The following is a 26,853-nucleotide window of genomic DNA, read 5'->3' as shown; positions in this document are numbered from 1 at the left end:
TATATATATATATATATATATATATATATATATATATATATATATATATATATATAGAAATTTATGCATTTGTGAAGCTCTTACTAGAAACATCTTTCTAATAGGTGGGATGATATGAAGGCTTTAAAAAGCATTTTCTCATTTTTGTTTAACATACTGCAATTAATATGAACGTATACTACGTAGCATCAGTTACAAATTGTTTCTTTAATTGTAAAATTAAATTACATTCTTTGTAAGTCAGTAGGGTAAGCCTGGAGATTTCTCTTTTATTCCATAATCTACTTACTTGCCGAGTATGCAAGCACAAAAAATAGTTCATAATTTCTAACTTGCACTCTTTTCTTGCATGTGCTAGATACAGATTTTGCACACTATACCTCCATTAAGTGACAAATACATCAAATAATTTATTCCAGTGCTTTTGCCATTTAAACCTAGGACTAATCTTCTTAAGCAAAGAAGTTTTGAAATCAAAATTTGTTCTAGAATATTGGAAGTGGGTAGCAACACAATGATGTTTGCTATTGGTTTATATTTTAAACTCAGAATTTTTATACTCCAACCTAAGTTTTATACTCCAACCTAGGTTTTATGGCCTGCTATGGTGCACTACTGCTGGTATAAAAGTGTTTATATGTAAAATGATGGAAATTAACAGAACCACTAATGTTCCTGCACTAGTGGTTCCCCCTAGAACTCAGAGGAACTAGTGGGTTTTTTTAAGGACTGGAAACTACACATGGAACATTATTTGTGGTCATTGATTCTCATGTAGTTTAGTATGTTACATGAAGACATTTGTACAGTTTTACATTTCTTTCACCTGAATATGAGTGAGCCTATAGGATACCAATATAGACATTTTTATTTTTATAACTAGTGGTCTGAAAAATTCATGTGTAGCTTGATTTACCAAGTGAGCCATAAAAGTGGCACAGAGCTCACAATTTCTCTGTCATGCACATGCTTTGTTTCATAACCCCCTCTCAAATTGTTAAATGCTGCTATCCCTTCCATAGATACAGGGTCTAGATGTAACTTTCCTAAAGTTCTCTTTTGAAGATACTTGGCCAATTAATAGAACTGTCCACTTATCTAAAAGTAAACCCTAATAAATTTGATGGTATTTACTTCTGAGAAGATAAATATATAGGGTTGTTGTGCTCATCTACTTTGAAAGAGAAACTGCAATAACTTCTGTTTTTCCAGTAATATTATTAGTAAGCAGGCACTTAAGAGTTCACATATTGAAGGGATTACTTTAAAAGTCTATTTTTGTAAGAGAATCATTTCAAATAACAGACTGTTATAATTTCTTAAATGACATTATGACTATGCGCTCATTTCAAACCACCATGGAGGTTGTAGAGAGGAAATTCTAGAATCTTAATAAGAATCTTTGTTACAGAATTGTCACAAAATAAAGGATGTTTTAGGTAAAAGAAATACAGTCCGACCCCCTGCCTCTGTGGGATCAGTAACTATGGTTTCACTTAACTGCATCTTGGAGAAAAGGTCTCTCTAGGCATCTGGAGGTTCTCCAGTGTGACACTATGGTCAACTTCTAGCAGAAACATAGCATTTGCCTTTATCTCTGCTTCACACTATCTGCGGTAAGTCTGGGAACGTATCCCCCATGGACACAGGGGTAGGACTGTACTTATTTTATTATAGCATGTGTTGAAAATGTAAAAAATAATTTCAGAAGTTAGAAAGTGCTTTACATTCACCAGATTTAACTGTACTACTTCACATTAAAAACATAATAAAATGTTTTTATTAAGTGTTCATTTCATTTCATTGGTTATTTGTTCATTAAACTAAATGCCTCCAGTTCAAAAAATGAATATTTGTATCATCACAGAGAGCCAAAATGACACATCTATAATGCATTTAAAGGGAGTAGGGACCTTTGTAACTTCAGGAGTTTGGACTACAAGTCCTATAGTCCTTTACCAGTGACAAAGCTAGGTGGGTCTGATGGCAATGGTAAGCCAATTTTTTTTTTGAAAAGCCAAAGGTTTTACACTCATGGTTTCACATACATATGGGCGGGATGCAGACGGGCAAAAAGGGGTGTGTTCATGACGTCATGAAGGTATAGCCTTCAGACGGCCCTTACCTGAATGCTGCCATGAACACGCCCCCCCGCACGCCCCAAGAGGGAAGAAGCGGCATTAAAAAGGTGCTGCTTTTCCCCGCTTCTTTTCTATATAGTGCACAGCTGCACATCTCCGTCTGTAAGCTGCTGCACCGGTACGCCAGAATTGCTACGCCGCTAATTTAAGTTGCCCATTTAAAAGCTCCGTGTCTGCTGCGTCACATAATGAGTCGGGGTCCTGGAACATGCGCAGTTTGCAGTCAGGCTTTAATTGCAGCGTCAGCTGCCATGCAGGTGTGGAAGCTGCAGCACAGCTGCAGCGCATTTTAAGACTCATAACCCTAACCCTAACCCTAACCCTAGAGCTGCATGTACGCATGCGCTGCTAGAATCGTGGAAAGTTTGAAATTTAAAGTGCACCCCTACACACATTCCTGCGCCATTTTCACCTAACAATAAAAAAACGCTAAAACTTTAAATATTTACATATGTACAAGGGAGGTGATGGGGGATGGCAGGGGGACAGCGGTGCAGCGGCGACAGCTGTGGCTGTGCATTGCAGATTCAGCAAGAGCGCGGGGACCAAAGGAGAGGAGGCATCCATGATGCTGGTGACATTGGCAATGTGCAAGCGGACAAGGATGCCAACACCAGCTGATCACCAGCTGGCAGGAGACCGCCTTTGTTCTTGGCCTGGGCGGGGGAAAAAGTTTAAAGGGGCTTGGGCGCTTTAAATGTGCACATATGCTTTCTGCCGCCGGTGCTGAGCGCCGCAGCTGTGCAGCTGCGCATCCGCCAGCCAGCAAAAGAAAAAAAAGCCCCGTTTTTGGCCGCCCGTGCGGAAGCTGCCTCTCTCTTTGCAGCGTCCTGCGAGGCGGCGGTATGGAAACTGCGGGTCAGAAACGGCCCCAGGTGAGGCGTCTTCACTGCCCCCCATGTGGAAGCCCCATACACCTGAGCCACGCCCCCAGGACGGGTGGTCTGGAGGCTCCGTATTCAGCAGAATACACCTCCAAGACGTCTTCCCCTGCCCGTCTGTAACCCGCCATGGTTTATCATTAATTGTGCAAGGTACACCATTGTTGTGTGCCTTCAAGTTATTTCCAACATGATGACCCTAAGGTGACCCTATCACAGGGTTTTCTTGGTAAGAGGAGGTTTGCCATTATCTTCCCCTGAGACTGAGAGAGTGTGACTTGCCCAAGGTCACTGGGATTCAAGCCCTGGTCTTCAGAGTCAGTAGGCCAGTGCTCAAACAATTACACCATGGTGGCTCTCAATGTACACCAAGGACACATGGAAAACCCTGCCTTTCAATTTCACACCCCATCTTCTGTAACTCAACAATTTACAAGTTCTGATCTAATAATTTCTCTTAAAAGGAACCACACAAAGCTGTTCTGCTCTTACAAAATTTCTCATTTTCTGTTGAACTGCATCATGCAAAACTTCAGGCTTTGACAATAACCTACTGCAGGCTTTATCTATGCTTATGATTCATTAAAGAACTGAAGCATGGATAAATTCTCATGAACAACAGCTGTAACACAACAAACAGCTTCTGAACAATCTGTGTAGTTCTTAGGATGGAGAATTATATCATACTGTAGTAGACCCTTGGGGTCTAATACATGAATACAGCTAAAATTGCATTTTTTACTGTGGCATCATTGTAGAATCATTTGTTAAAATATAAGAACCCTAAAATTATACTCTGTCTGTAAATAGCAAAATTGAAATGACCCAATTACAGCACTTAAGAGCATTCACAAAATAGTGACTTCTTATCTGAAAACCTTCCAAAGTTCAATAGCATTCATGGGTAGAAAAGTTAGGTCACCCTGAATTTTACATAGCTTAGCTGACAAGAAAACAGGCTGATTATCATCAAGGTGTGTCAAATGTTGCACAGTCACCTGACATTTATGAATGCTTCCTTTTACTCAAAGGTATGCAGAAAAGGCTAGCGGGGCTGTATGTTCTTTGTACAGGCAAACATATGGGAAAATACATGCAGAACATTCCAGAGCTACAGGATAGACTTTTAAAATGACAGAGTCTAATGTATCAGTTCTTCAACAGCAGTAGGATGCCCTTTTGGTGCCTATTGAAAGAAATAAAGTAGGCCTGCAAACATAGCAGCTAGAAAGAGTAGAGAAAACATTTATATAAAATGACTAGCTATGGGTAAGTAAATTTGATTTGTGAAGTAGGAGTGGTACTGTGGAAGGATTTCCCACAAATGTTCCTCCTCCTTTTCTGGGTGTCACCCATCTATGTTGTTTCATCTCCTGTTGTCATCTGAGAATACAAATTCCACATATTAATTCCAAGTCATCTGATCATTCATTTTTACCATAATGTGAAAGTAATACCTGTCAGGCAAATCTGTCCAAATCTATGCTGAGAATGCTATAGTTATTTTGTGCCTTCAAGACGTTTCTGACTTATTGTGACCCTAAGGTGGGGTTTTCTTCGCAGTATTTATTCAGAAGGTATTTGCCATTGCCTCCTTCTGAGGATGAGAGTATGTTACTTGCCCAAGGTCACCTGATGGGATGCCATAGTGGAGCAGCAATTTGGACCCTGGTCTTCAGAGCCCTAGTCCAATTCCCAAACTAATACACCAGGCTGGCTCTAAGAATGCTATACCAGTCTATTATTCTAAAGAGGAATAAAATGAATGTATCCCACCCAAGCAGAAGTTCTTAACATCACCTGAGCAATTAAAACAGTTTTACTTTTGGCTCCCCAATACAGCTTGTCATCAGAAAACGTTTCATCCTGATACTTCCATATATTCTCTGAATCCCAACCCCCAAAACTAGGAATCTGAAATGTACAATTTATTATCAAGTCTGAGCAGGAGTTGAAATTTCAAACATCTAGCACTTAAATTGAGCAAGACACAGCCAATAATTATAAGATAGCTGACAGTCATAGCCTGAAAAGTTATTTCTTACTCCGCCCCCAGAGTCAGGTCGCTTATCCTTCCTTCTTGGGTGCTCATGAGTTGTTGGAAGAAGTCCAGGAACACCCCTGTAGTTACCATGGCCTGTTACAGACAGGCCAAAATAAAGCTGCTTTGAGTCACTTTGGAGGTATGGTATTTCAATGATGCATGAGTCCTAAGAGTCCAAAAGCCGCACCAAAGCCATGCTCCAGTCCTAAGGACTGGAGTGCAGCTTTGGTGTGGCTTTTGGACTCCTAGGACTCATGCATCATTGAAATACCATACCTCCAAAGTGACTCGAAGCAGCTTTATTTTGGCCTGTCTGTAACAGGCCCAAGTTTCCCCAAAAATAAGACACTGTCTTATATTTATTTTTCCTCAAGAAGATACACTATGGCTTATTTTCAGGGGGTGTCGTATTTTTATTAAGTGTGGTACAGTACAACAATCAACATTTATTCAAATATTGTTGTCTTCTTCTGGAACATCGTCATCTCTCTCCAAACCTGGAATTCCATCCCGAATTTCTTGTGACTCCATTTCCTTTAGAGCCATTGACCCCAGTCTTTCTGCTCCCTTCCCGCCTCCTTCCATTCCATGCCGGGCCTATCACTATGTCTTATTTTGGGGGTATGGCTTATATTGCGCAAACGCTTAGAAATCCTGCTACGGCTTATTTTATGGGTATGATTTATTTTCGGGGAGAGAGATCAAGAGGACAAAGCTAAGGCAGGCAGCCCTCAGTCTTTGCTGTCTTCCAGAATGGGGACCTTGCAGAAGGCAGTAATGGGCACTTCTGTCTGCAAGGTCCAAAAGAGTAGACATGAAGGTGTAACTCCCTAGTGCCTATGTATATGGCACTAAAAAATAAAAGCCAGCTGTGGTCCTTCCTCCACAGATTTTATCTTTAACAACCCAGTGAGGATGCTTACACAAGATAGTAAATGGTGCCAAGTCACTCAGGTATCTTCATGGCTAAGAGGATTTCAACATGTCTTCTAACCATTATATCACAGTTTTCTAACAGATATCACAAGGATTACAAAACACCATTATTGCTTGTATATTATCGATAGAAATATTCCAGGTAGTTTATATTAATTCGTATTTGGTACCTGATCTAACAGTAGGATGCAGCACACTTAATAAGACGGAACCCATGGCTCAGGTTCTGGCATGTTGTCAAGGAATTTAACCCCAAAACCAGTTTTACACTATTTATAAAACATTCAGTTGCTTCAAGCAGCAAGAAAATTAGTCGAACATTGGTTTATGAAACAGTTGCTTTCCTAAAGTTGTAGTCAGCTGTATGTTTAATAGACATGTAGCCTTGTTCCATGCAGAACAACTGAAAGCTTTGTTCAAGTTTCTATGTGTGTACTAAGCAGGGGTGGGTTTGAGAAGGTGGCCACCCCCACAATAGCATCTCACTCAATATTTAGTAGCTCTTAAGCAGTCATGTTTTCATTGCTAAATGAAATAATTTGAAGTACAGTATTGTATTTACCGACGTGATGTATTCTTTAAAATGAGATGAAGTAGCCACACCCAAGTCTTAGGAATTAGAACCCACATGTTGTTTTTGTGATGGAGCCCACAACTTCAGCCTACAAACAAGGTAGGGAGACAGTGCCTCAATGCAGTTTATGTGTAGAAGTACCCTTGGCTAAGAATCCTCTCCTTTACTTTTTTTTTTTTTTAATCTAAGGAGTATTTAGACACTAGTACACTACAACTGTGCATATGACATAAGGCTGAAGGACCTACCACAACACTTGAAGGCATAGTTTTAAGGGTTTTTTTTATGTCATATCACCCTGAGCACCTCTAAATCTCATCTGATTTTGAAAGCCAGGTTGGGTCTAGTTCATACATGAATGGGGGGGAAAACAAACTCTAGATAGGAATAGGAATGTATGCAACCTGAAACTCTGGAAAATTGCTGCCAGACAGTTGACAAGAGTAAGCTAGATTGGCTAGTGGTTTGATTCAGTCTAAGGTAGCTTCCTCTGTACTTACACTTCCTCTATTGTATTCATTAGGTCAGTGGTTCTCAAACAGTGGGGTGGGATGCCCAGGGTGTGTGTGAGAGAGAGTTGCTCAAGGGAAACACAAAACTCCTCCTCCTCCTCCTCCTCCTCCCAAACCTTTTCATGTGTAAAATTTACACACACATTGAGTTAAATATTGAATTTTACTTAAATAAAATTGTTGTAATTTGAATGATGTTATTACCTTATCAAATGGTAGAATATGAATATACCATGAATCTACAAATAAAAATATGCACATGAAATAAAATATTTTTATTCATTTACTATATTGAGTGTAGGGTGGGACATCTGCATGGAGATGTAAATGCGGGTCCCAAGGGTAAAAAATTTGAGTATCACTGCATTAGGTAGCTTCTCCCTTGTAAAAAGGTTCACTTTAAACAGCAAAAATCAGGAGAATGGCTGTTAAGTGATGAAACATTAGTACTACATCATGTCTAAAATTAAGTTTACTGGCCAGATGATGAACAAAAAATTGGCCCTGTGGAACAACACTAAAGAATTACTAGGATAAGAAAAGAAAGGATGGAATTAGGCCAGATGATGCTGAATGATGTCACATAAACGTCATGCTCACAGAAGGTTCAAGAAACATATAATTATAATTTCAAAGGGGCTCTATAGTCCACCAAGTCAACCGCTCTGTTCAGAGCAGGAACTCCAGCTAGACAATCTTTATCAGGTAGCAATCTTTGAAGATACCCTTTAGGTAATTGATTCCATTTGCAAATTCATAGAATCAAGAAGTTCATTCTAATAATCAATCAAAATCTACTCTCCTCTCACTTAAAACTATTAGGCCCTTTGGGCCAGCAGAGAACAAGCTTGCACTCTCCTCTGCGGTAGCACTTCAGATATTTAAAAAGTGCAATCATGTCACACACACCGTCTTCTCTTCATGAAGATGAACATGCCCAACTCCCTCAAACTTTCCTTGTATGTTTTATTCTCCATACCGCATCTGAACCCACTCCAAATTGTCTACAGCCTTCTTAAAATGAGGCATTAAGTATAGTACTCCAGGTGTGGCCAGACTAGCACTAAATATAGGGGGACTATTACTTCCCTTATCTTTGAAACATTGGTTGTGTTAATGCAGGGTAAAATATTACTTGCCTTTCTTACCACAGCATCACACTGCTAGGCTGTATTAAACTTATCAAAAATAATCCCAAAGTTCTTTTCACATGTGCTACTCCATGTCAGAAGGCAAGAGTCCTAAGTGTCATCAGAGCTGTAGCCCACAGTTGCAGGTGTGGTGTGTGTCATTCAGACAGAGGAAGCTATCTTGAGTTATAGCCCCTGGAACATGTCTTTGTGAAGATTGCCCAGAATGGTAGATGGTTAAGCTAACAGAGTTCTCTTGCTCTCTCAGAGCCTTAGGAAGGGGCAGCCCACATTTGTAATAAATGTTAAAGAGAAATTAGAGGAGGAGAAGAGCTAGTTTAGAAGAGCAAGTAAGAAAGCCGAGAGCAGAGGCCTAATCTGTATGTATTGAACAGAGTAAAATCATAGCTGGACATGCACATAAGTGAAGGAATGGTACCAAAGTAAACCAAAACAATTTGGTGTGATGAACAAGATAATTAAACTTCCTGTTAGTATAAGCATTTTATTCTACTAGGTCACTTCTGTTTACTAGCAGGGATATTGACATGCATAAAAGTTTTACAATCATATCTTTAGAAAGCTAGCACCCACCACCGCCACCACTCTATTTGGAAATGTGCATTAAGCAACGTAGACAATGAATAAAACAGGAGGTGGGCAACTGTTGTTGCATTTCCAAAATCTTCTGTTGCGGCATAAGATAGTCCCAGACTACAGGCGTCTCTGCTCTGAAAATGAAAGATAACAAGGTAAGGCTATAGAAACGTTTCCAGGAACTGAAGCTGAGCACCACTTTAAGAGAAAACAAACCTATGAAAAAAACCAAGTAGCAATTAGGTCACACTGTTGGAAATGTAGTTGTAGTTCAAGAATATGAAAGCAACCAACAACTGCTCTTGTCTCCCTTAACTTTGCAAGGTCTCGCTACTTACTGGAATATCTCACAAGCTAGCACCAATTTCATGTTGGTGGGAAAATATGCTATGAGTGTGTGGCCCCATTTCTCTACATGAGGTTTGGGACAGTAATGAACTATCTAGTACAGTAGATTATATTGTATACTCATTCAATTGTCCATTCTCCAGATTAAGGAGAGAGGAGGGAGAGGAGAGAGGTAGAAGGGTAGGGTTGCCATAAGTGAGGACCTCCAAACCGGGACAAATGTAGGACAAATGCAGGACAACATTTTCAAATGTAGGACACATTTTATAAAAATGGAGGACACGCAAAAAAAACTGAGGCTTTTTTAGAAATGTTAATATAAATGCATGTTTCTTAGGCATGATCAAAATGGAGGACATTTTGACATTATTTGTAGACAGATCACGGAAATGTACTTCCCTTTCTGGCCACCCCCCTCTCCCCATTCCAAACAGCACATTTGAGCATTGAACATGGCTTTATTTTAACATTGCCTCTTGCCTATTTCAGAGGCTTATTCCACAACCAAACCCTTTGGTCAAGGGACTTTGGTTTTTCTTCATTTTGACTTGTTTTGTCTGTATTCCTCCCCACTAAATAAAGGAGACATGAAATGGAGTTAATGGGTACAAGTTGTTAAACAAAAAAGTCTTGTGAGACTCTGTAGGCAAGAGGTGCACCATCTTAAGAACTGCATTAAGCACACTTAGGCTGCTGCCACACTGCTTTCACTCTCATCACTCCATCCTATGGAATCCTGGGATTTGTAGTTTGTTGTGGTGCCAAGGCTGGGCTTTGAAATCTCAGGCATAAGAGAGGCAAAAGGCTTGGGCTGCATCTACACTGGAGAATTAATCTGGTTTGAGACCACTTTAACTGTCTTGGCTGAATGCTATGGAATTCTGGGAATGGTGGTTTGTTCCAGCACCACAGCAGAATGGCAGTTAACCCCTGGAAAGCTCTCTGACCAAGGTGACCAATGCCCTCACCCCAAAATGTAGGGCACCCAAGCAAAAATATGTAGGACATGGCCAAAAATAAAAGCTAAAAACACCCATGTAATTATAAATCCATGCTTCTTAGCCATGATCCAAATGGAGGACATTTTGAAATTTGACAGAAGAGGACGTGTCCTGGAAAAGGAGGAGGATGCCTGGTCACCTTGTCTCTGGTCTAAAAAATGCACTGCAGAAATAAAACAATGCTGGACTGAAATGCCCAGAGTTCCTCACCAAAACTGCATCCACACTGAGGAAATAATCCAGTTTGAGAGTGACTTAACTGTCCTGGGTTAGTGCTGGGGAATGCTGGGAATTGTAGTACATTGTGGCCCCAGAGCTATCTCTGACAGGGAGTCCCATAACCCTCCAAACGTAGTTGAACTGCAGTGCCCAGGATTCCTCCCCAGGTGCTGCATCCACACTGAGGAAATGGTCCAGTTTGAGACTGCTCAGTGCTGGGGAATCCTGGGAATTGTAGTCTATTGTGGCCTCAGAGCCATCACTGACAGAGAAGTCTCAATGTCTCCCAAACACTAGCATTCCCAGGATTCCCTACCACTGAGTTAAAGCAGTCTCAAAGTGGGTTATTATTCCTGTAGTGTGTGTGAGAGATATAAAAGCTAGGGACTGGATTCATTTGGAGGATCTCTGTGTCCAAAACACACTGCTTGGACTGCCAGGGCTCAGTGCTATGGAATCCTGGGAATTGTAGTTTATTGTGGCACCAGAGCTCTCTGACAGAGAAGGCCAAATGCCTCACAGACACCAGAATTTCAGAGCATTGAGCTTTGGCAGTTAAAGGGGTCTCAAAGTGCAGAGGGGGGGGGGGGAAGCCAGGGAGAGTGAATGAGAAGCTCACCTCGGCTGGAGGAGGAGGAGGAGGAGGAGGAGGGAGGGAGCCAAGGGAAGTGGCCAGGACCATCAGCCTCCTCTCTTCCACCGAAGACTGCTGGCAAGAGGCTCTGCCCCCCGCCTCCTCTGTGGACCATTCAGCTTCCTTTTGTCAAAAGAGCTCTGGTGCCACAAGAAACTACAATTCCCAGAATCCCATAGCACTGAGCCATGGATGTTTAAGGGAGGGTCAAACTATTTCTGGAGCCTTTTGCTACCCTAAAGCCCTTCCTATTTACAAGCAAGGCAAAATCTCTTCCTTCCAAGCCATTGAAAACCAACCCAAGTGGAGGAGGGCTGATTGCTTCTTTCTCATTGGTCAGCTTCGGGAGAAATTTGCATATTACAAGGAAAGGTGTTTAGGGCCTCAAAAACGATCCTGTGATCAAGAATTACAAGAATACTGACCTGGTAGACATTTAAAAGATGAGGCATTTAGGCTCCCAGTGAAACAGGAACGATTGATGGCCTTTTTTCCTTTGCTCACTGTAACCTGAAAGTAATGCCTCTTGCAGGGTATATATACCAAGTGGGCTGGCAATAGCTCTGAGTGGCAGATGTCTTGAAGCCCTGCTCTCTAGGCTAAGCTAGGCGGGGAGGGTGGCACACAGCCATGGGGAGGGAGGGGTGGAGCTGCCTCCAGGGCCTTGCTGGGGGGGAGGTCCTGGGGGAGGGGCTAAACCAGGGGTGGGACCATGTGGCCCCGCCCCAAACCGGGAAAGTCCCGCCCCCAGGCGGGATATGGCAAGCCTAAGGGCCTTGATGACATCTATCCCTCTCCTTGAATCCTGATAATGACACGACCTCCCAACCTTCTTCAAAAAATAGTTGAAGCTACAAAAACCTGTAGTTCCTCACCAGCTCTGATAATTTCTTAATACAGCGAGGAAGGAGAGCAAAATTGTTTTATATAAATTTATGGGATAATAAATTTCTCCTGAAAAACTTGTGCTATTTAATAGTTTTTAAAAGGGATTATTTTGAAGCTAAATGCAATTTAGCTTTCCATGAGAGAGAGTTACAAAAAAAAAAAAAAAATTAAGGGGATGCAGGAGCCTTTTTTGGGGAGTGGGCTAGTGCAAGAGGCATGAAACATGACTGGCTGTAAAGGAGTTATGTGTATTTATGTGTATAAGTGTGTGTGTGTGTGTGTTTGCTCACTTAAATTATTTTTGCCCCATTATTTAAAAATAAATCCAATTCCTAATTTACAGAAATGTCCAGGAGTGCACTGTTTCAGATGGAACACACCCTAGCAGGGTCTGAACATCCCCTTTCCCCAGAAATGTTTTATTTTACACTGACTAGGGCTGTGTCCACTCTGCAGAAATAATCCAGGTTGATACCACTTTAACTGCCAAGGCTCAATACTATGGTATTATGGGGTTTGTAATTGATTGTGGCACCAGGGCAATCTGACAGAGAAGACTCAATGTCTCACAAAACTACAATACCCAGAATTTCATAGCAATGAGCTATGGCAATTAAAATGTTATCAAATGGGATTATTTCTGCTATGGCTGCAGCCTAGATTATTCAACAGCTCTCAATACAGAGACACAGTCACAAAATTACATTCCCAGCATTCCATAGCATGCAGCCATGGCAGTTAAAGCGGTGTCACCCTGAATTATTTCTGTAGTGCGGATAAAACCTAGTAAAAGTATTTATGCAGTACACAGAGGTTGGAAATTTATAACAGACATGTGGATTGTTAAATTCCCAGGTGTTTGTGAATCAGAAAAAGAGTCACATACAGTGCTTTTCTCTAGCTGTTCATAGTTTTGAAATCAGGATATCAAAACACACACTCAATAATCTTTTGAAAGGGAATGACCTTCAGCTGTTGCTCCTCTTTTGGCAACAGCAGTTTATTCCTTACTGATCAGAAACTTGCAAACCCCTGCATAGTCCCAAATCAACGGTTCAAGTGTCTAGAACAGAAGAGAAGTATTTTGGACTACAACTCCCATAATCCCTGTCTATTACACAGTCTATCTGAGGCTGATGGAATTGTAGCACAATATACCGGGCTGGGGAAAGGCTGATCTAGTCATAAAATGTATAACATACCTGGGAGTATTTTATCCACCATCCTTACCCCAAAAATCCCAACGAGTCTCTGGGGGATAGTGTTCAGATCCTATTGCATTAGGATAGCCCTCCCCAATCTGGTGTTATCCACTGGCCACACTAGCCGAGGCTGGTAGAAGCTGTAATCTAACACATCTGGAAAGCAACAGGTTGAGGAAGGCTGTACTACTATAATCCCAGAAATGACTATTTGCAATAACTAGCCACAGGGAAGATGCTAGCTGTCTAATTTATTTTTAATTATTTAAAGTCACACAAGATGCCAACAATTGCTCTTCATATTTTAATGTTGTTGTTTTCTTGCAGCCAAATGCATACTTCATATCTCATAGAAAGTTTTCTTGAATAATGCTCTTTAAAGAATCTCCATGCAGATTAGGGACTATTCATGAGAGTGACAGCAAATGCCTATGAACAAACACAGGCTTGCATGCAGTTCCATAGGTGGAACTCCATGTGTTAAGCTCTTTATGCAAGCAGCCACCTACACGCAGGTTGTGTATGGAAAGTTGTGCTGGCGTCAGTTTGGACTATACATATGCTTACACATGACAAGCCTCTTGCACAAATTAGTTCTCTTGAGCACTGCATCTAGATTTCTTCTTCCTTCTGAATTAGCTGGATGGTGTACTCAGTTTCTCACCTTCATAAGGCCCCAATTTTCTTTAACAGGGATTCAAGTTCTCCACTCCTTTTCAGAGCATCTAGGTCTGTAAAACCACCAATACAGGTGTATCCAATAAAGATACGAGGTACCTGAAAAGGGGAAGCAAGCTATTAGTATTCCTCAGCATAGAAACACAGTTCAGAAGTACAGCATCCTAGGAATAGTGGAGCCCAAGGTAGGACAACCAGAACAACAGCAAAAATAAAGACAGGGTAGAGGGGTACAATAGCAGTTTCTCACCTTCCTAATCTGGTGCGGAAAAATGTTAGACTACAAATTCCACCATTCCTATGTAATACACATCTACCCAGAATAGATGGATAACAGTATTTTAAACCAATTTTCTGTGTGGGGCTCAAAATTTTAGAAAAAGGTTGAATTTCTACAGCCTGGTTTAACCCTGCCTAAAAGTAGAGAATCCACTGAGGTCACTGTGTTATAGGTCTCAAGCTCCACTGTCTAGATTTGCATAACAATGAAAGAGGAAGTTCCTTCCCTGTGCTTTCCCCCTTCTCCTTTGAATGATTCCCATCATGAAATCTGTTTAAAGGTGAACCAACAAATATTCTAAGCCCTAGGCTTGCTTATGCTTTTCCAGGTTATAATTCCTGGCATGCAGGTAGCTCCAATACCTGTTTTTCACTGATTAAAATACAAACATAATGCTAACATCCTCCCATAGCATCTCATTTTGCACCATGATCCATAGATTTTAAACTAGGTCTGTTTTCAACTATGTTAAGGAACAATTTATTCAGCTCTTTTGGTGAGAGTCTGAAGAAAGCAACCATACCTTTGCATACTTTGAATCTGTTCATTTCAGTGTGCCTAAAAAAGAAGGTTTCCAGTGCATATTTTTACACTCAATAATTTAGTAAGCAATTTTCCAGTCTACCTCTATAACAGAGAGGAATAGGATGAGGATGGGGAGAGAGATAAGTTCTGGATAGATTTCTGCATGTCTGATATTCATCAGACTCAGGAACAGAGCCAGTAAAAATAAATTGGCAACCCACCGAGGCTAATAAACATCAGGATGCATAAATATCACTCCACTGCTTTATCATTCAGTTTTCATTCTTGTGTTTTGCTCGAGGCATCTTGCTCATCATGAGCAAGTTAAAATATCAAGCCAGTTGAGTTCATGGCTAGAATATTGGAATGGGAAGACGGACTTCCCATTCAGTTCATGAGAATGAACTCATCAGAAGATGATACACATAACATTTGCCACCTGGCCTTCAGAAACTGCAATTTCTTGTTGAGGTGTTCAATAAAGCAACTAGACCATTTCACAGATGCAAAACTTGATTTGAAGCATTTAAGATATACTGAAGTATTTCAGTCTTCTTTCCTGTTCACTCTGGACATGATTCAGAAGACTGTAGACAGGGTAGTGACTCAAGTATAGTGGGAGAAAGAGGAGGATTCACTGTGTCTTATAAAAAGTATGAGAGGAAGACTGTAAAATAGGTCTGTAAATTGCATCATTGCTAGGAAATGGAGATACATCTTATCTATCCCATGTGAGACATCTGCACATGCTTAATGAAAACCTATGTTCACATCTCATGATGGCCTGGTATGAGTCCCATTCATATCAATGTGAATGTAAGAGCTAAAGTGCAATCCAGCAATGGGAAAGAATTAAGCAACATGGTTTAGTGGCTAAAACACTCAGCAGCAAGGTTTGTACTTAATAAACCTTGCCAGTTATTTCTTGATCTACATTTCCACAGTGAAAACAATACAGAATACTTCAAGTATTACACAGTACATGCTTTTTTTTCCTGTTAGGTTATGGGGATGGGGAAACAACTGCTTAGAAAACATATTACAATAGCAGATTTATATATAGTCAGAGGTCTTCTCTCTCCCACCACATCCAGTAATTAAGATTTTAAAAACAAACTCACTGTTCTAGCGCCTGTAATCTCCAGGAGATAGTCCTGAATATCAGCCATATCACTTCGTTTTGAGAGATCAATGTATTCCAAGTGCCCAGATTTAAGGTTAAGTTCTTCCAAAAGGTCTAAAGCCCTGTGACAGAAAGGACAGCTCGACTTCCCAAATATAACCACTTTATCAGGTGCAAGCTTGCTGTTCACGAACTGCTGGGCCATTGTATATAGAGTGTCTCACTTCCCAGCCACTAGCAGACAGTTCAGCTGTTTACAGTAATGCTAAAATTGACAGCAAGGAAACCGGAGAACCTCTGTTGTAACAGCAACTGTACTTCGGCTCAAACTCTTATGAGCTACAAACTGCACTCCTCCTCTGAAGCCAACACCCTGTATGAGGAGTTCCTCCCCCTTTCTCTGTTTCTGGCTTTTTAAAGTGGGAAGGACACTGAAAAGTCACATATCGCATCATTATGTATGTATTTCCTACACAGGATGTGGAGTCATTCCCCCACTCGAGGTTAGTGCCTTAAACAACAAGATGGCTTGTCACACAGTGTTTGCTTTTGCCTTGTTAATTATTGTAAGAGAGACTTTATGGCAGCAATTTCACAGTGTATATGCTTACCTAATATGCAAATCCCACGGTATAACCAACTTCCATATAAACATGCATAACTATTTTGAGAACTGAACTGAAAGATGAAATGTAAATCCTTCTAGTTAACAAATCAAAATCAGTAAGCTTGGCTAGCGTTCAAATGATACTCTGTCTATCCTCTCCTTGGCTGACTGCTTTGGGGTTGTATTTCACCAGCTGCATTGTCTGGCATCCCTGAAAGCATGGTCAATTAGCTACAGGATTAGGGTTAATCCTTGCAATGGCATAGTGCATATTTTAATAATATACATGGGGGGGGGGGAGGGCTTCAGTCTTCCAGATGATGCACCAAGAGGGGGACTTCTGTTTCTTTTGCCCAGTTGTGTAACTACATCAAAACAGGGCCCAGGATACTATCTGCACCTCCCCAGCCACTGACTGGTTGTGTGGGTGCGCTGCAGCACCATCAAGCTGCATTGCACAGTTAACAGAAAAAAGATCTCAAAAATACCCAGAATCAGATTTATGCTCAAACAACAGTATGGTAAGATCTTGGCCAATGGGTTCATGTTAGCACACACTCTGTGGTAAAGCAGTATGTTGTTACATGATGTGGAAAACCCAATATCATTTCAAATCTCATTCTACTGTATCTCAGTGTGAATGCTCTGATCTTTTCCTTATTCGCTCACCAGACAGAACCACATAGATAGATTGTCAAGTAACAGACTTTACGTTTTGAGCAAAGTAGTGGAACTAGGACCCTATACAGACAGGCCAAAATAAAGCTGCTTCAGGTCACTTTAGAGGTATGGTGTTTTAATGATGCATGCGTCCTAAGAGTCCGGAAGCCGCACCAAAGCTGCACTCCAGTCCTTAAGACTGGAGCAAGTGACTCGAAGCAGCTTTATTTTGGCCTGTCTGTATCAGGTCAAAGAAAATTATCCCCATTGTAACCTAGTAAATTCATTTTTAAACCTATCTGGGATTTTTATTGCCTGATTAAACCAGGTTTATATAATCTGTTTTACCACAGTTTACACAAGTTTATCCACTTATTTACTCATAAGAATTCTGCATACTAATTTTACTCCAAAAAGGATGATTAATCAGATGTGCACAAATTCTCACCCATAGAAAATATCCTTCCTCTCCAGGTCCCCAAATTGCTTGGAAGACCACAACCCGGAACAGATGGACATGGAAAAGCAGCTTGATCCTGCTTCTTCCCAAAGTGGGTTGAACCCCTGCTGTGTCCCCACATGTTCCCTTCACTCCACTTCACCCCAAGCTTTGTGTCTGTTTGCTTTGTATATGTTGTCACTACATCCATTACAGTTGGCAGACTTTTATTTCTTTACTTTCCTGCAGTCCCACACTCACCTAGGGGCATTCATATGCAGCGTTAGGGTTAGAGTTAGGATGTATTGCTTCTTCAGAACCACTCTTTCATCAGGGCATTTATATGTGCATATTTCATGCTAATCCAAATTAATCTGGCTTCTTTTTGCTCTGGTTTTTAGCCCCAGAGTGTGGCTTCAATCCAGTTTCTGCCCACTTTGGAGGCATGTGTTATCTAAACGCCCTGCCTTCAAAGTGGGTGGAAACCACTTTATTTTTCTCATCTGTTCCACACCCACAAGGGATTTCTGGTAGGTGTAGTTCAAAGAAGTAATACTACTAGAACTAGTGCATGGTAATGCTATTATCCAATGCCAGATTATTAACAAAAAGAAAATAGAACTTTTACACTGCACATATTTGACAATGTGATGTTATTAGTGACTAGAAATAATGACATGGTTGAATTTTTAAAAGTTAGACAAATCTGTCACTAAATACATTAAATAATAAGGATATTAGTTAAACAGTCTTCAAAGATGCATACTAGTTCGCATTACTTGAAAATGCCAGCAATGCCTGGGAATTGCTTGTAGGAAAATATTATTTTATTTCACAGCATTGTGCTATACAATGCTTGCCCAGCTACAGAAGGATATTGGGATGAATGGAGTGTTATTCAGACTCGTGAATGCCTAATATTCATAACATGGTCAGTGAGAAATACAAGACTTGAGTGCATATTGTGAAGCTGTTTTCAAAATGCAGTGTTATGATGCATGACATATTGCAGGATATAAAACAAGAGTGTCATTTTCATAGCAGTGCCTGGCAACCTATGTTGTAACTGGTAAACTATGGCAAAATCAGTCTGGCCACTACTGCTTTCACATTTCCTGCTTTGTGTTTGTAAGACACATTGTTTTGGGTATATAAATAACAAGTGGAATGCAAATGAAAAGCACTGGAGTACTGTACTGATTTGTTGGACTTATGTATAGAAATGCCAGCATAAGAATGAACATAATTAATATGGTGCCATCTCCCTGTCTTCAAAGCTTTTTGCAAAACCTACTTTTTCTGTGTGACTTTTAGCTTACACTCCAGGCCATAATGGCTATTTTTTTTAAAAAAATCTTACTTCTCCCCTACTGCGTCTGGCACTAACGCTTCTGATTAAGCCCTCAGGAACACACACAAGAAAGCTATACATCACAAAACAGCCATGCCTTGCATTTTTGGAATTTATCTATCTCCTTTTTTTCGTGGGAGACTGATTTTTTCAGTTTTATCAAGAAGTTACATCCAGCTGAAAACACAAGAATATCTGGAAATCCTGTATTTTTGCCAGCTTTGTCTTATTAGGTTAGTGTGTTTCTGTTAAATTCTTGACATTACAAATTTTCACATTGTTTCATTCTCGTGGTTGGACTTTATTATTTAGTTTTCTGTTAAGTTTTATCATTTTGTACAGTATTTACTTGTGTAATAAGTTTGTCAAATCCATGTATAACAGATGGAGTTTTTAAATTTATATTATCATTGTTCCTTTTTTCACTTTCTTTATATACTTGTTTTCAACTGCTGCTCTCAACTGTGATTTTGTGCTGACTGAGGACCCTCTATCTCACCTTCCCCATGTCACTGCTGCTGCTACCAATGATCACTATAACATCCAAGGAGAAATCTTCTCATGTTTGGCTGGGGCACTGCATTCTTCATAATGTTAAATGCTGACTGGAGTCCTTGGGGTGTTGCATCTTCATAAGTGGACTTAAGCCTGCAGGAATTACAAATGTACAGTTGTGCAATGTCCATATGTAGTACAGGGCTGCTGCTATGTTACTACATAGCAAAGTCTACAAAGTGCCCAAGGTAAATTGTTGCCTGATGCACAAAGAGACTGATATGTGCTGGTTCCAATGAACATTGGGCACCAAGGAGCATTGGGCATTCTTGCTGGTGTCCCATTATGCATCTTTGCAATGCAGTAACTGGACTTCTTAGTGCCACTACTACCTACCTAGCTAGCTATGCATAAAGTTACATCATGCAAAAGTTTTTATGTGATTCTGGCAGCTTCTTGTAATTCTTCATGCAGAACCTGATCAGAAGATCTCTCTCTAGTGAATGTGCTTAGAAGCCTCAACTGTGGCTTTCAGGATGTTGTGGTACTCCAGTTGCCATCAGCTCCAATGAAAGAAGACTATGAAAAAAAGTAGTTGATCTGTTTGGAAGGCCACTTGTTCTCCATCCCTCTCTATAGATTTCTGTGCTCAGCATGGAAAGATAAAGTTGGCAGGGCTGTATGGACACTTAGGAGAGGGTTGTGCATGCATTCACATGTTCCACTTACACTTTAGTCCTATGTGTGTTGAAGACAAACAGCTGCTTAGAGCTAGTATGCATGTATATGTGTGCATATATACATAAATAAACAATATTCTGTCCTCAGCAATTCAACTACAATTGGCCTATAATTGTGTGGCATCCTGTTATTGAGACATTTGCCTTATGCACACAAAGGCCTCTTTTGGAAAGGCTTCAGGGAGCTATTCTCTAGCCCTTAGTACTCTTTCCTGAACCTCACAGCTGTGAATCCCTAGAAGGGCCTGCTACTGAATACCAGTGGGGAGGGGAAGGAAGGGAGAGGCTCCTCAGACTTAGTTTTATCATCTTGGTCACCCTTTCCTAGACATGCTCCAGTTTGGCAATATTCTTCTTGAACTGTGGTGCTCAGAACTGGACACAATATTCCAGATGAGATCTGTCCAAAGCAGAATTGAGTAGCAACAACCTATCTCATTAGGTTGGTGTATAGATAAATTGGTATAACTTTTATGCCAATTATTGGTACCAGTATTGGTACCAATATTTTGTTTGGAGAAACTAAGCATTGGAGCATTCTCTTGGCATCAGCATTTTACAAAACGAAATTGGAAATTGTCTTATATCTGTCTTTGTAATCTAGAGTTACTTCATAACATGCCACTTGGGAGCACTTATATAAATGCAATGTATAACATGGATGTTTCCTTTTGCTCCAGAAATAACTGCCAGTATGTTCATTTATGATGTTCCAATTGTTCCAAGGCAAATTTACTTTTACTCTGAATCAACGATAAAACTTGAGACACTTTGGTGCCAGGAACAAAGGACATGATGGTGTCCTTTCTGTGCAGGTACAGAAACCACCTGGACTGACAGATAAATCTTATTTCTTTACTTAAGAAGCATCCTCTTCCACCGATTCTGAAGGCAACAGGCTATTTTAGCTATGCACAGCTCTGCTCTCCAACAGAAGCAGGTGTTGGCGGGGGGACAGAAGGAACAATCAGAACTTCTCCCATGACTTCCCCTTCCCAGTTTGTGCGGCTCAAGATAGTTGCCTCACTTACCCTAATATTAAGGCCAACATTGGTAAGATTTCAATTCTTAATCATATTGAATTATCTTGTGACTTTAAAACAAAGTGTGTAAGGCAGCCTACACTGATGTCACCCTCATGTCTCTTACCAAATGGAACCTTTTGGATACTGAATTTCTTCTTTCATCTTTTTGCCTAGATTGGAATTTTCCTTAAATGCCAAACCCTCTTGTGTGTCCTTGGCTGACACTTTACATAATCACTTGCATAATTCTAAATTAATAACAGATTATATAGGAGAGCAATCAAGATCATGTGCTCTGGCAAAAAAAATGGAGGTTACATATGCAAATATTTGCTGTTGCCTGCTCACCCTTCATCGACATTTTGTTGCCTGCAGACTCAGCAACCAGGAGGAATTAAACCAAATGCAGTCATTTTTAAGTAGTATTATGGTGCAAACTTACTGTTCCCAGGTTACACTTTGATTGTGATAGGTTCATGCTCTGCAATATTAGGCACCCAAATGCATTATAGAGCAAACACATCTCATCATCTGGAGGTGTGCCTGTCAATCAGGCTTGCTTTATTATTTCTAATAACTCTTGAAAATGTTTCTCTCTTTTTTCAACTCAGAGGATGACAGGGTGTAAGCAAAGATGACGTGAGGCTATTTTTGAGATGCAGTAATTTAATATTTTGAAGCAGGAAAAAGCATGCCATCAAATCTTATGAAAGATGAAAACATGCTACATAAGGATGCTTTGAATAGGGCTGACTGTCATTTTGGGCCCCCAGTATGAACTTCTAATATGCCCCCCTCCCATAGCAACACCACAGTCCCTTGTACCATGCATGCCATTTTGTAAGCCATGAAAAATATTTGTTTTGATCATGAAATTAAATTAATTCTGCATTTCTGAAAAACACCTGCCTTCACTAACTTTGCTTATTACTTATACCAATTACATCGAACCAATTAATTTAAAATGCTTCATTTTTTCCATTTCAAAATTACTCGCTCCCCCAGTCAATTTCTCTTGCATTTTCCCACTCATTAGAAAGATGAGTAATTTTATTTATTCTTGTCCCATTGTGGAATGCCTATAGTTTTGAATGAGTGCTAGCTTGCTGAAATGTTTTTCAGATCCTGCCACCAGTCACTGGCAATGTGCACAAAATCCTTGTCTCTGCTCACTTAACTGGAAAACAGTTGTAATTGTTTCTTGTCAATCTCATTCAATAATATAAGTGGGTTTAGTACATATTCTTTCCTGAAAGTAGACTTGAAGGGCTTTTTTTATGTTCAACATTTCACAAAGAAATTTCTCAGAAATTTATCTTCCCAACATAAAAAACCCTATTACTGTATATCTGCATCTAAAAAAACATACTTTCCCCCATCACAATCTCTCAAAGAACCTATAGCAATCTCTCATGGAACTCTAGGGTTTCAGAGAAACCTAGTTGAGAAACCCTACCTTAGAGGCTGACTCAGAGAGAAACAACCAGTAGCAGCCTGAATTGAGTTCCTGGTATTTGTTATTATAAGTTTTGGAAAGCTTTACCTTTCATATATATTGAACAAGATGGCAAAAATAAAATAAAATAAATAAATCACATATTTTTGGTGAGGGCCCTTCATTAAACAGAAATGGGTGGATCATGTAAATAATGGTTATGGACAGTATATTAATTTTACACAAAAATACTCCATTTGCAAATGAACCATCTGAAAATTCTCACACTTAGGTGTTCATGTAGCAATTTTTTCGATTCATACATAAAACAATTAAAAGGACCGAGAAATGAACAATTTGTATGATTAGTGAACCACAATGAATAATCGTCACATCCCTACTCAGAAGACACCAGAAAAAGGACTGAAGACCTCCCCTTTGATAGGGAAAGCCTCTTTAATTCAAAGATTGATTGGGCCATAGATGGCTCTTCAAGACGCATCCTACAGCCAATAAGATGGGATTTGGACATCCATTCTCCTCACAAATCTTATCTGCCATCCTATACTGGTTCTTGATCTCCAGGTAGTCAGAGCAATCATCATGATCTGCAGGCTCACTCTACTCCTTTTGACAATCCAGATATCACCCATCCCTGCCTGTCAAGAAATTAAGCTCAGGTACTAAACAGTCCCTTTGACTCCTCCCTCCTCCTGCCCTTTGTTCCTATGTCTCTGCACTACCACCTTTCCATCCACAACCCTCCGTATGGCTAAGACCACCTCACCAAGTGGCAGAAACTCTGCCAGAATTCCTGGGTACATCCACCTAGGCTATGCAATCAGTTTGCTCTCCTCCCTCCATCAGGCATCTTTCACTGGACCCCTCTCTCTTGGGTACTCCAGCAAGAGGTTGCAACACTGCTCCAAAAAGATGCCATCAAACAGCTTCCCTCCTGTGTATCCCTCAAAGGATTTTTCTTCTGGTATTTCACTATACCAGGTGAAGAGGGTCTCCCCATTCCATCAAAACCATGACATCTTGTTACTGGCCTTCCATCATGATCTCTCATCCCAAATGAGAAGGCTCTACATTGTTTGGATGTATGGCAGGCTTTGGTCTACTTCTCAGAAGGTTTCCCCGACTGCTTATCTGCTATCATGGTTGCACTGTTTCCACTTCCTATGCATGGTTATGGGGCATCTCACTGCCAGAATGATTATTTGGGCTCAGCTGTCCACCTTCATCCAGCACTGTTGAACTGATTGCAAAGCATTGGCTGATGTGGCATTTGGAAGGGCAGTTATGTTATCTATTCTTGGTTGCCCTGCCCCACCTCTACTGGTAATGGCCCATTTATGTGAGGCACAGAGACCATGTAGAAGGAGGACAGGTTGCTTACTTGTAACTGTAGTTCTTTGAGTGGACATCTGTGCCCTAACACAAACTCTTCCTTCTTTTTCTGCAGGTCCAGTCTACTTACAATGGAAGTGGTAACAGCGGAGTAGCTCTTTGTGCTCTTTATGTTGGTGTCCAAAGCTTTTGGCAGGCTTCCTGCCAAAAGTTAATTATCAGAATATGCCCTCAATCACAGCAAGGATTTCTCTCTCTCTCTCTCTCTCTCTTATCCTTCCTTCAAAGAGAGTATCAGAGGTCAGAATGGAAGATGTATTTCCCCCCCATTTCTTTTCACACTGTCACTGAAAAGTAGAGCAAACTGAGACTCTGAATGATTCAAGGTTACCCAGCGAGATTCAGGGCTGAAAGGATTCAGATCCAGGTCTCCTGCCACTCTTATCACTATATATTTGGCAACAAAGTGGCTATGCAGAAAAGCCTTTACTGGGGCATGTGTGTATGTGTGTGTTGCCTTTTTATTTGTTTATAATGTTTTAATCTGGTTATTTTATTGCCTTAAAGAACCGATGTTTTAATATGATAGTTTATTTAATTGTTTTTAATTAGGTTTTAGTTCATGTGCCTAATGCTATTTCATATTTTGGGCTCCCTTGGGACCCATTTTGGATGTATAGCTACTGTTTTAGCCATTTTACTGTTCTAATGTAGATTTGCACTTCACATTTTTGTATTGCTTCATGTAATTATTTTTGTTTTGCAAGCTACTGTGGAGTTGTTTTTTTTTTAATAAATGAAAGCCAGGGTAGAAATACTGTACTTGAAGCAAAATAAATAAGTAACAGGAGACTCTTATGTGCCACCACAGATACACATCCCTAGCTGTTACTGGGAATTCCCTCAAGGCAGGTGCACATGAGGAAAGAAAGAGGAAGAGGAACTTTCATGGCCCAACTTGCTGTCCTATGTGTGACTCAGCATTCTCTGCTAGGCCTTGGGCCAAAGTTCATAAACGTCAACTGTCGTGATCTCAGGGCTAAGTCATATGCTACATTAACTATGTAGCATACATTCCAAATGTATCAGAGGAAGTAGACTTTACTCTATGAAAGCTCATGCTGCCAATCTCTTTCTTTCATTTACTCTCAAAGGTGCTACAGGATCTCTCTACATATGAAGTGTACAGTTGAGCTTCATGTTTTTTCTTATTTGTAAGAACGCGCAGGTTCAACCAGGGATGTAGCTAGGATTTTAGGAAGGGGGGGGGGGCCCGGCTAATTGCCCCCATTATAATGGGGCTTGGGTGGGGGGGCGCCGCCGCACCACCCTTTTTTTTTTCTAAGGGAGGGGGGGGTCGGCCCCCCAAAAACCCCCCCCCCCCGCTACGTCCCTGGTTCAACACATTTCAGGAGTGCTGTGTTCAAATGAGAAGGGGATGTAACCCTTAATCTCCATCCTCATAGTCCCACTTCTCTATGGGGACTATAAAACTGCATCTGCATTGCAGAAATAATCCAGTTTGACACCACCACTTTTAACTGCCCTGGCTCAATGCTCTGGAAATCTGTGAACTATAGTTTATTGTGGCACCAGGGCTCTCGGACAGAGAAGGCTAAATGTCAAACAAAACTACAATTCCCAGAATCCCAGAACATTGAGCCAGGGCAGTTATAGCGGTGGTGTCAAACTAGATTATTTCTGCAGTGTGAATGCAGCCCCCAAACCTACCTCCATTCACACAGAAACTGGAGACTTGCAAATGTGGCTCTTCCTTTCCACTCATAGACCTCTTCTCTATCAGCAAGAAGAGAGAGCTGCTTCACCCTATGATCTTCCACCAGAGCTTTGAAAAGTTCCCCCTTTTAAAAAAGTACAGTTCTCAAGAATATCACTGCCAGCACTGTGGTTGGGGAATTCTGGCAGTGGTATTCTAAAAGAAAGAAAGAAAGAAAGAAAGAAAGAAAGAAAAGGAACATTCCCAAGATTTGCTGGTAATCAAAGCAGCACAGTGTTAATGTTGTGCTGTTTTAAATTTAGATTTTAGATGTTTTTTAGCTTGCCATTTTATTCTATAATAAAATGCTTTGCTAATTAGTTGGTAAGCTTCCTGCAGGAGAAAAGATACACAAAATACACAAAGAGGTGGCATTGGTTCAGTACAAACAGGTACGAAGCGGTGTGCCAGCACCAATTCTAGGGTTTGGGAGCATGCGCCAACCTGATGCTCGGGAACCCTAGTCTGTACAGACACCACCATCATGGCAGCCTCCCATCCACATGGGGGCTGCCATGATGACGTCATTGCCGTGCAGCGTCTAAACATCACTGGCAAGAAGTGGCATCATGGCAGCCCCCCTTCCTGTTTGCGATGCCGCAAAAAGAAGCTGCTCTAGGCAGCTTCTTTTTGGCAGTGCATTGGTGCTGCAGCATGTGGCTACTGCAGCACCGACTTGGGGCAAAGATGGACGGCACGGAGGTGCGCAACTGTCGAGCCCCATAGATATCTAGAAAACAGGATAAAATCAAATAACATCTGCTGCTGTTGAGGAGAAGCTGGAGGCTTTTCAAATGAACATACAAGTGGATATGACTACAAGAATACTTTTCATTTAAGTGAATATAGAACCTGCATTATATCACGCATACAATGTTGTTTTCAAAGATCAGCTGGACCAGTGTAAATACAAAAACATTCCTCTCTTTCCCGACACACCCAGCCATGTCGCCTTGCTTCATTTTGGAACAATGAATAATGTGACAGAGTAGGAAGGGTGGAGTATCTCAGCAAGCAGAGATAGTAAATTAAGATGCCAATCTATCAATGGTGCAATTTGAGTTTACTATTATTTCCATTACTGAAGTCCCATGAGGAATAACAGCAGCTATAAATAACTCTGTTGCTTTTTCACAATGCTAGGGGGGTTACAGTAGGTAAACATCTGTGTTGTAGCTATAGCAACCTCTCCTGGCTGAAAGAGAATACATATCTATATCTATATCTATATATCTGAACATGAGAATGGCAGAAGTCA

General features: G+C 40.7%; 1 protein-coding gene across 1 annotated transcript; it reads right to left on the bottom strand.

The window, feature by feature from the left end:
* Nucleotides 1-7,321: 7,321 nt before the first annotated feature.
* GLRX (glutaredoxin) lies at nt 7,322-16,080 on the bottom strand. The gene is made up of 3 exons (XM_042448053.1): nt 15,712-16,080; nt 13,772-13,884; nt 7,322-8,949 (listed from the first exon to the last, which is right to left on the bottom strand). The coding sequence occupies exons 1-2, from the start codon at nt 15,916-15,918 to the stop codon at nt 13,774-13,776; spliced, it is 318 nt and encodes a 105-aa protein (XP_042303987.1). The 5' UTR covers nt 15,919-16,080; the 3' UTR covers nt 7,322-8,949; nt 13,772-13,773.
* Between the last annotated feature and the right edge of the window lie 10,773 nt (nt 16,081-26,853).

The sequence above is a fragment of the Sceloporus undulatus genome, chromosome 2, assembly GCF_019175285.1.
Source record: "Sceloporus undulatus isolate JIND9_A2432 ecotype Alabama chromosome 2, SceUnd_v1.1, whole genome shotgun sequence".
In the NCBI taxonomy this organism is placed as follows: domain Eukaryota; kingdom Metazoa; phylum Chordata; class Lepidosauria; order Squamata; family Phrynosomatidae; genus Sceloporus; species Sceloporus undulatus.
The sequence above is the reverse complement of the archived record's forward strand: the minus strand, read 5'-3'. Positions and strand labels throughout refer to the sequence as shown.